This window comes from Colletotrichum costaricense (assembly GCF_030867565.1).
Source record: "Colletotrichum costaricense strain IMI 309622 chromosome Unknown Scaffold_18.1, whole genome shotgun sequence".
In the NCBI taxonomy this organism is placed as follows: Eukaryota; Fungi; Ascomycota; class Sordariomycetes; order Glomerellales; family Glomerellaceae; genus Colletotrichum; species Colletotrichum costaricense.
The window spans coordinates 925,618-936,413 of record NW_026848247.1 but is presented as its reverse complement, the minus strand read 5'-3'; the positions used below and the strand labels follow the sequence as shown (position 1 = coordinate 936,413).

Below are 10,796 nucleotides of genomic sequence, written 5' to 3'. Positions count from 1 at the left end.
GTTACTAAAATATAAAAACGGATTTACTAATACTATAATAAATCCGCTATATATACTAAAATTATAAAAGTAATTAAGAACTATACGATCTATAAAAAAAGTAAAAATAGCTTATATAAGCCTTATAACGAGCTATAACTATTATAACTACTAATAAAAGTATAGTATTTAATTATATAAGACTTTATTATTAAACTATTAAAGTTTAGAGAACTATTTACTAAAGTATAGTACGATAGTATCTTAGTTATAGTCGACCGACTTACTAAGTTTACGTACTTTATCCTCTATAAGGAATTTAGTATAGTAAAAGACCTAGTATACGTATTTATTAAGGTTATACTTTCGAACTACGGTTTACTAAAAGAAATTATCTCTAATAGGGATAAGCTATTTACTTCGAAGTTTTAGAAATTACTAATTTTATAATTTAGTATAAACTATAAATTATTAATATTATTTTATTTATAAACTAATAAATAGATAGAAAGGATTAACTAGATCCTTAAAATATACCTCTATTATTATATAAACTATAACTAGAATAATTAGGTAGTACTTCTATTAATAGCCTAGTTCGTATATAATAATATAGTTAATAAAAGTATAAGAGAATCCCCGTTCTACTTTAACTACGGATTCTAACTAATAGTATATAAAAAAGTATAATAAGGACTATAAGCTATAAAAACTATAATAAATATAAGTAAACTTAAAGAGATTTATAAATAAGTATTAATAAACCTTAAATTCGTATAATAGTATATAAAAAAGAATACGAATAGATTAAGGATTAAAGGATTATCCTTAAAAGAGGGGAATAGTACTTATCTCTTTTACTATAATATTAAAATAAAATAACTAAATAATAAGTTAGATTATAAAAAACTTAGACCCTTCGAAATTATTAAGAAAGTCTTACTAGTTAATTACAAATTAAGACTACTAAATATAATATAATACTATCTTATTTTTTATATTTTATTACTCAAGCCTATACTAAAAAGTTTATATATAAAAGATTATATTATTATTAAACTAAACTAACTAGAATACGAAGTTAAATAAATTATTAACTATAGAATTAGGAATAGAATATAAGAATTCCTTATTAAATAGAAAGGTTATAAATATAAAAAAAATATATAGGAACCTATTACGAACCTCTAGAACTCCTAAGAATTACTCTAAAAGTATTAAAGTTAAAATCGAAACTAGAACTCTTAGTTATTATTGCGTTCTAGTTAATTATATTAAAAGTACTATAGGATTACGCCTCCTATATAATAAATAACTTATTCTTATTAATAACTATTCTAAGAGGATTAGGAATTGCCTTTCTTTTTTTAAATACTATTCTCTTTTCTTTTTAAAAACGGTCTAACTTTAATAAAGACTTATCTATTTTAGCCTATATATAGCGCAAGGCCTCTACCCGTTTTTAAAAAAAAAGCTCCTCTATTTCTTTTTTATATTCTAGCTTATTAGCTTTAAATAAAAAATAATCTACTATAAGTACGATTAGTATAAAAAAATACTAATAAGAAAAAAAGAAGAAAAACTTATGATTATATATAGTATTAGTAGTTATATTATAAAAATAACTACGATATATATACTTATAATACCTTAATTTACCCTTTAATATCTTATATTTTCGCCTTAATAAGTAATAAAACGAGTAAGGTATTATAATTTTAAATCCTTACTCCTTAATTTTAAGAACAAGCTTTAGATAATAATATATTAAAAATCTAATAAATATCTTAGTATTTTTAGAAAAACTACTTAACGAGCCCTAACCTAGGCTATAATAACTTACTTATAGGTCTATAAGAATAAGACCTTTAAAAAAAAAACCTAATATTACGACCTAATATATATAACTAAGACTAAGGCCCGCCCCGCAGGCTTATAATAGCTATAATATACTATATATATAAGAGTACGGGAATATAAAATAACTCTTATAAAATAAAAGAACTATAAATAAGTTATATATAAATAAAAAACGGTAATTATATAATAAAATAATTATTATAATTACTCTAAGTAAGCGCTTATTAATATTTACTAAGTAATTATTTAATAAATAAAAGTAATTATTAATAAAGGATATATTTATAGTCGGACTTATATATAGTATAAACTTAAGCCGGGCTTAAGAATAAACTTTTTATAACTTTTTTAGTAATTAACTTAGTATTAAATCTTCTAATTATTTTTAGTTATTTTTATTAAGAACCTTTTTTAATAAGATTATAATTAATTATTAAAGCCTTACTTATTTTATAACTTATAAATATAGCTTTAGGGAAGCTATTTACGACTATAATACTATTTACTTAGTACTCGTAACCTTAACTTTTACTAATATACTTACTACGACTAGCTAGCCGTAATATATTAATTATTATACGTTTAGTATTATATTTTACCTTTATATATCTTTTTATAATAATAAATTATTATTAATAATTATAAAAAAGAAATCTAAGTCGTTTACCCTTTTTTTAAATTTATTAAAATAATTATATACTTTATTAACCTATACTTAGTTCTATAATACGAATTCCTTTTTTATAATCGTTATTACTAAGATTTTATATAGTTTTTATAATTATAATTACGTTAGTAATACCCCTTATTTATAAAAGAATTTATTAACTACTTTCGTAATTCCTAAGCTTATATTTATAAACTATTTATCTAGTTAGTAACTAAGGTCGTTTATAATTTTATAAAATAGGGGTTACCCCTATAGCCCCTTTTTTTTTATAAACCTTAGTTAAATAGATTATTATTATATTAATTTACTTATTATTAAGTTAATCCGCAATCCTATATATCTATACTCTTTAATAGTCTAGGTTAATATTTACTTATTTATAAAAGATTAAGATTCTATTTAAAATCGGGTTTCTTTCTTTTCTTTTTTACCCTAACTTACTAAGGGTCGTACTCTAGCTTATACCTATATTAATAGTTATTAACGTATTTAATTTTAATAAGAATATATTTAATTTATATACTAACTATAATAAATCCGTACTTTTATTACTTAACGAATTTATTAGGGTCTAAGTAATTCCCGCTTCTTCTTACTATCTTACTATTACTCTCGTTTTTACTATTTTTAATAATTATTATTACCCTTTTAAATTACTAACTATCGTACTTATTAAGATCCTCCTTTTTATTTAGTATAAAAAAGTAGGTTTTAATAGTTTTCTTTTTAATAATAATAATAAACGTCTATATTATTATAAAAAGACGAAATAATTAGTCTTGGGATCTTTATTAGTTACTAATTTCTACTATTCTATATATTTCTAACTTTTTAAACCTCGTACTCTCTATAATCTCTAAATTACTTCCTTTCTTAACCTACTTCTTTTAAAGTAATATTCTAAAAAAATAGTTAAAAATAGATATTAAATAGCTTATAAAAAAGCTAGATAGGTTATTAGGAGCTAAATAAGCTATTAAATATAGTTAGCGAGGTTAAGCTCTCTTTTTTATAAAATCGAGGACTTAAAAAACTTATTAAAAATACTTATTATTTTATTACTCGTATTAAGTAAAGTTAATTATTTTAAAAATCTTTCTTCTTATAGTTTCTTAGTACCCTATTTTATATTTTTTAAGTAGTCTTTTTTATAACTTAATTATTATTAAGTAATTATTATTTATTAATAATCCCTTTTATTATTTAGTTAATTTTTTAAAATTAGTAATCTCGTACTAGGAGTTAGTATAAAAAAAAGCCTTTTAGTAACCCTCTAAAAAATTCTTTTTTTTTCTTTTTAAATCCTTATTTTTTTAACCTTTTCTTAAGCTAATAATAACTTTATTAAGAAGTTATAAGACTATTTTAAAGTAGCTACTTTTTTTTTAAGTTAATTTCTAAGATTTATAATATTTTTAATTTAATATTATTAGGACCTCTAAATCCCCTCTTTTCTTATTAAACCGTTCCCTATATTATATTCTTAAGTAATACTTAGGGGGTAGTTAAGGGGGCTATAAGAAGATTATTTAAATTATGGGCTTAAAGTCGTACTTAAAAAATCCTCGTAATAATAAACCTTTTTATATATTATAAATCTCTTAGTTTAATAACTCTTATAAAATTACTTTTATTACTAAGTAAGAATATTTATATTTAAAGATCCTTTTTTTTAATTACATAGTACTCTTTTATATTATATTATTAAGCTTAGTTATTATATTAATTAATTAGGTAAGTAATTATTATATAAATATTTCCTTTTACTAATTTAGCTAGTTAATTTTTAATTATAAACTAGTTATAGAAAAATTAGTTAGTAAAAAAGCTATTTAAGACGACGGTAAAAAGCTAGTTATTTAAGTAATTTTATTAATTAATATAATTTAACGTAATAAACGTCGACCTTTTATAAGTAATAAAGGGCTATAATTATTTAATTCCGTGCGGTATTTAAAAGTTGCCCCCTTTTTTATTTATTTTTATAAAGTTAATTAGTACGAATCTTCTATTCTATATAGTATTAAGAGATCGTCTTTTTTATATAATAAGATACCTTACTAATTTATAATAATAGAATTTAATTACTAATTAGTATTAATATCCTTATTATAAAGTAGTTAGTTTAAACCGTAGGTTAATAAAAAGATTAATTAAACTTATATAAATTTTTATATAAGTATAAAAAAGAGGTTCTAACTATAGGTTAGGCTAGTTATAATAATCGTAAATAGGGCCCCTAATTAGCCCCTGCGTAGTTAGCTATATACTACGGTCGAATTAGATTTCTAATCCGATAATAGGGTTCCGTTTAGCTTTTGATCCGAGAATTGCCTTCTAGCTAAGTATATAAGGTAAGAGAGGTCTCCCTACTAAAAGCAGAATTTCCAAGTTAGTTATCGTTATACCGATTTGATCTTCTAGTCCAAACTGATTTACCGTTATTAATATTAGCACCATGCCCTCCAAAGCTGGCTTCGACGGGTTGACCTCAGCCATATGAATTGCTGATGCGTACTCTAGAAGTATTATAGGCAAGACTGTTATTGTTACTATCGTCTTACCGGATGGTCTTGCTCTGGCTACTGCTTCTGCCTTTGCTTCGCAGCGTCCGGAGCGCCTCATTCTGGCGGGCCGATCACCGGAAAGGGTCAGGCCTCAATCGCCACTTTGAAAGCATCCTACGCAGACGTCCAGTATGATGCTCTCATTATGGAACTGTCGTCTGTAGCACCAGTACGCGCTGCTGCCATCAAGACCAATAAAGACAGGAGAGTTCCTACGGCTGGAATTGTTGTCAATAACGCGGGAGTGATGGCCCTTCCGGACCTTCAACTTTTCAAAGTTGGCATCGAAATGACATTTGCCACCAATCACGTCGGCCACTTCCCCCTCACGTACCACATCCTGCCAAAGATTATAAAGGCAGTAGAGATATCTCCCATACCTACTAAAGATATCAATATCAGCTCCTCCGGACACCAAGTCTCGCCGGTTCAGTTCTAAGACATCAACTCAGCAAGATTCCTGAGGAAATTTCCGAAGAAGAACTTCTGATCTTAAGAAGGAAGCTTCTTGACGGGCCAAGATTGGTCCGACAAGTCTTACGTTGGTTTCCTGTCATACGGCCAGTCCAAGATGGCCAACATTCTATACTCGATGTCACTTACTCAGACGCTGGATGCCAAGTATTGCATCGGATCCTACGCTATCCATCCCGGCGCAGTCACCACAAACATCAATCGTCACGCCAAACCGGAGGAGATTGAGCAGGCACTTAAGAGGGTCAGGGAACTTGGATTCGAGGCTCCTGCTAAGACACCAGATCAAAGCGCCAACTCCTCAGTTCTCTCTGCCGTAAATCCTTAATTACCGAGCCCGGACCTTTCGAGCCTTGGATCAAAGGGCTTTTACATGACTGACTACAAGCTTGATGACGAGCACTGCGCTGGATTTGCGAGAAACCTAGAGTATGCTGACAAGCTCCGGGCGCTGAGTGAAGAATTCAATGTTGATCAAAGAAAAGTTTGATGTCTAGATACTTTACTTAAGGGAGGATACTTGCGCTACGCGTGTCGAACGAGATCTCTTAGTCAACTTCTCAAATTACCAGGCGACTCAGGGATATTAACAAACGCTATCTTTGAATAGTTCATCCCGTTCCAGGGCATGCAACTTTTACATATGGGGAGAGCAGCATCGATCAAGGCGGCGGATTCAGCAGAGGCCCATAGAATTAGCAATCTATCAATTAGGTTATGGCTTAAAAGTCAAGCTACGTTGCCGTGTAGAACCATTAGTGCACGCAGTTAAACACGAGATTCTAGATGTTACTTGATATAACTTAGTACTTATGAATAGAGTCAATGCTCTTAACGTAGGCTTAACAGCCCATCCAGATTAGCATCGGATTAACTTTTTACCGACTACTTAAGAAGGTCTTAAAGTATATAAACATCTTATTACCATAATTTCAAGTTCAAGTAGACGCTATCGAATACGATTAATAACGATATTTTCAATTTAAAAAGGCCTCGTTAGTATTACCTACCTAAAGTAGATTATAAATAAATACCCTTCTTATAAATAGGCCTAAAACAAGATTAAATAATCTGTTATTCGGTTAGATAAGAGAGGGTCTAACATATTTACGAAGCTTTTATAGCATTTTATATAATTTTAACTATATAGGGATTTATTATAAGCTTATTAATTTTATGTACTTAAATGAGATAGGTTCTAAATAAGTTAAACTACCCACTTTTAGCCTACCCCCCCTTTTAGCCCACCCTAATTTCCTTCTTAGCTACTAATTAAAAACCCTACTTACGATTTTTAATTTAATATAATAATTATAAAAATCGTCTAAATAAATTTCTTTTTTATATACTTATTAATCTATAGTTAATAATATTATATACTAAAAATAAAGTCTAATAGGCTCTTAAAGCTATTAAAAACGGTCTCTTTCTTAAGAAAGTATTATAACCTAATATATATAACTAAAACTAAGGCCCGCCCTATAAGCTTATAATAGCTATAATATACTATATATATAAAAATACGACAATATAAAGCAATTTTTATAAAATAAAAGAACTATAAATAAGTTATATATAAATAAAAAACGGTAATTATATAATAAAATAATTATTATAATTACTCTAAATAAGCGCTTATTAATATTTACTAAGCGATTATTTAATAAATAAAAATAATTATTAATAAAAAATATATTTATAATTAAACTTATATATAATATAAACTTGAGCTAGGCTTAAGGATAGACTTTTTATAGCTTTTTTAATAATTAACTTAATATTAAATCTTATAATCGTTTTTAATTATTTTTACTAAGAACCTCTTTTAATAAAATTATAATTAATTACTAAAGTTTTATTTATTTTACGATTTATAAATATAGTTTTAAAAAAAAGCTATTTATAACTACGATATTATTTATTTAGTACTCGTAGCCTTAACTTTTATTAATATACTTATTATAACCCCTTTAGGGTCTAGTCCGCCTTATTAGGGGCTAACTTTACCCTCACGGGTAAACTAGTCTACTAGGGTTAATACTAAGTTTTTATTACGTAACAAACTTTATAACTAATAATAGCCGGCCGTAGCTATTAATACTAACTAAACTTAAAATATTAATAACCCCGCTGCCGCAGTATATTAATCGCCCTCTAAATAGCTAAAAACTACCCCTTATTTTCCGCCCTATTTAATAACTCTAGAATATCCTTTTTAATCCTTCCTACTCTACTCCTACGCTACGTTTTTAGAATATTAATAGTACTTTAGAATCGGTTAGGCATTTCGAGGCTATTATATTATATAAGCTAGGCACTAATTAGGGTAATAGCTATATTGATATATATTTTTCCGATCTTTAAGTCGATAGTATCTAATCCGTATTCTTTAAAACGATCGTACTATAGTTCGGGGTCCTTTAGTATAATACTTATAGAATTAAACTTCTAGTTATTGAGGAAGTCCTAGGGGTCGACGATAACTAAGCGTCTTAGTATTTCGATAGTATATATTTAAGGTAAACGATTCGATAGTAATAGTAATAGGGCAATAGCGATAGGGTAATAGTAATAGGGCGATAGTAACAGACGGTAAGGGAAGCGTTTTTTAATTTTAATAAAAGAAACGAGGTAACGAATATGTATATGTATGCGAGTTAAAGTTAAAAGTGTTAGGGTAAATATTAGGTCGATATTATTTAACGATAGCGACGAGGGTATCTCTAATACTACCGTTATGAGCTACTATACTTAGAAGGGTAGCTAACTTAGCTAAGTACGTAGTAGGCTTATAAAGTAATAGTATCGGGTACCTAATATTACTATTAATAATCCGTAATTATAAACTTTATAAAAGGGAAAGTTTAAAAAAGTAAAAAATCTAAAAAAAATAGTCTAACGAGATAGTAGGAGTATCCACTAATACTATGTATTATTACTATATAACCGATATCGAGAATCGCCCGAGCAGCTAGCAAAAATAAAAATAAAAAACAAATACTTATTATAACTAGCTAGCTATAATAGAGAGCCTCGATTATATTCGGGGTTCCTAAGTTAATACTTCGGAATTATAAAAAAGGCTACTAAACGAGGGTAAGGGCATTCGTAAACTTTTAAAAGCTTTTTTTATAATAAAAAGACTAGCTAGCTTAGTAAGTTCGAATTTAATATACCTAAAGTATTATACTAACTTATTAATAAGTTAGAGAATTCGCTAAGTAAGTTCTAATATCTTAGGGGGATATTAAACAATTTAAAAAAAAATTAACGCTTTTATTAAGAAGAATTTATTAATAAAAGTCTAGAGAAGTTATCTAATAAATTCGCGCTATATTAATAAAACTATTATTAATATAATTAAATTATAGTTTAGATTACTTAATATACTAGAGATTAGTAATATTAAATAGGCTAATAAGTATAATATAAATAAGATTAGTATAATAAAAAATAAAGGAGCTAATAAGCTAGTTTTAAATATAATAGAGGCTATAGTAATATAAAAAAAAGAGCTTAGTTCGCGTACCTAAATAATAATTATTAAGTATATTTTTATTAATAATAAATCTATTAAACTACTAATTATTTATAAAGGAAAGTTAGTATAATAATAATAGTTTTTATTTTAACTTAACTCTTATAATAATTAAAAGTTTATAATAATAGATAATAATTAGATAACTAATAAAACTACTCTTTATTAATTAAAAAAAGTATTCTTATTATAAACTAAGACCCCCCTTATTAAAGGGCTTAGTAAGCTAAACTAGCCTCGACTATTAATACTAAATAAGTATAAGAGTTATATAATAATAGAATTTATATAAAAGTATTATAAAAATAATATTTACTTATTATTTTTATTACTATATACTTCCTATATCCTCTAGCCGTTAAATATAGCTATTTTTAAGCTTATTAAATCCTATTATAAAAAAGAGCTTAGTAAAGAAAATATAATAAATAATTTTACTATTATTAAAAAGTAATACTTTTTAAGCTACTATTAGCTCGCTCGTTTAGCTAATTTAACGTCGTTAAATATATAAAATAAATAAAAAATAACTAAACTATAGCTACTTAATATAACTAAGTTACTTCTTAACTTAATAATCTTATTTATATAAGTTATACTATTTAAAAGGGGTATAGAAACTAAGTAAACGACTAGTAATATTAATAAACTACTTAATTAAGTATTAATAACCTTTATTATTAACTAGTTAACTCTTAAGAAGGCTAGCGAGCTTAGTAACTACTTAAAACTATTTATAGAGCTTAGTCTAAATAATACTACTTAATAATTACTATTTAAAAAAGTAAAAAAAATATTTCGTAAATAGGCCTACTACTTAGCTATATTTTAGTACTAAATTCGACTTCTAGAGGTAAGGGTTAAGTATATAAGGCTTAAAAACCCCCTAATAGAGTAATCCGCCGGGGCCGTACCGTATATTACGTATTAGGGAAAATTAAGTATATTGCGCTCTATATTTAATTATTAATTAAAATAGCTCTTGACCTTCCCCTACCCGTTTAGAGGGCGAGCTATACCTATTTTAACGTATATAAGACCTCTTAGTACTAGCTTATATAAGTAGCTAGATCTCGTATTATATACTCTTTTTTATTAAAGGTTAGGGGGCCCCTTATATATTCCCTTACGTTTATAATATAGCCCGTATTAAAAGGATTTTTAGCTCCGTAAAATATAATTTCTAAGCTAGTATTAATATATTAAATTTTAACGTCTATATTAGCCTAGCTATTTATAACGTTTATATTATTACTTAGCTAAATTCTATATTATTAAAAAGTACTTTATTAATTTTTAAATATACTTACGTTAGCTATAATAGCTATAGCGTTAAGCTAGCCGAGGGTACCTAGCTTAAGAGGGATAAACTTATTAACGAGTATTTTTAAAAAGTTCTAACTTATTAATTACTAACTATATACTAAGAGAGTAGGTTCTTATTAAAATAATAGTTTATATATTAATAAGTTTATTTACTAAATTTATTTAATAAATTTATTTAATAAATTTATTTAGTTTAAATAGAGAGCAGCTTTAAATAATATTAAAAACGATAAAAATAAAAAAATCTTTACGAACTTTAGTATAAGTAATAAATATTAGCCTATTTAGCCCTTTTTTTTAAAAACCTCTACGTTATTATTAAAGTTTAGAACTTCTATAATTAAGGGCTATTTTTAATTATTATGGCCGACTATTATAGCTA

At 26.1% G+C, this 10,796-nt stretch overlaps 2 protein-coding genes across 2 annotated transcripts; both read left to right on the top strand.

The window, feature by feature from the left end:
- Window positions 1-5,323: 5,323 nt before the first annotated feature.
- CCOS01_13857 (uncharacterized protein) lies at window positions 5,324-5,515 on the top strand (the record flags this gene model as incomplete). The annotated part of the gene is made up of 1 exon (XM_060462001.1): window positions 5,324-5,515. The coding sequence occupies one exon, from the start codon at window positions 5,324-5,326 to the stop codon at window positions 5,513-5,515; it is 192 nt and encodes a 63-aa protein (XP_060307721.1).
- A 132-nt stretch (window positions 5,516-5,647) lies between these two features.
- Window positions 5,648-5,878, top strand: CCOS01_13856 (short-chain dehydrogenase; the record flags this gene model as incomplete). The annotated part of the gene is made up of 1 exon (XM_060462000.1): window positions 5,648-5,878. The coding sequence occupies one exon, from the start codon at window positions 5,648-5,650 to the stop codon at window positions 5,876-5,878; it is 231 nt and encodes a 76-aa protein (XP_060307720.1).
- Between the last annotated feature and the right edge of the window lie 4,918 nt (window positions 5,879-10,796).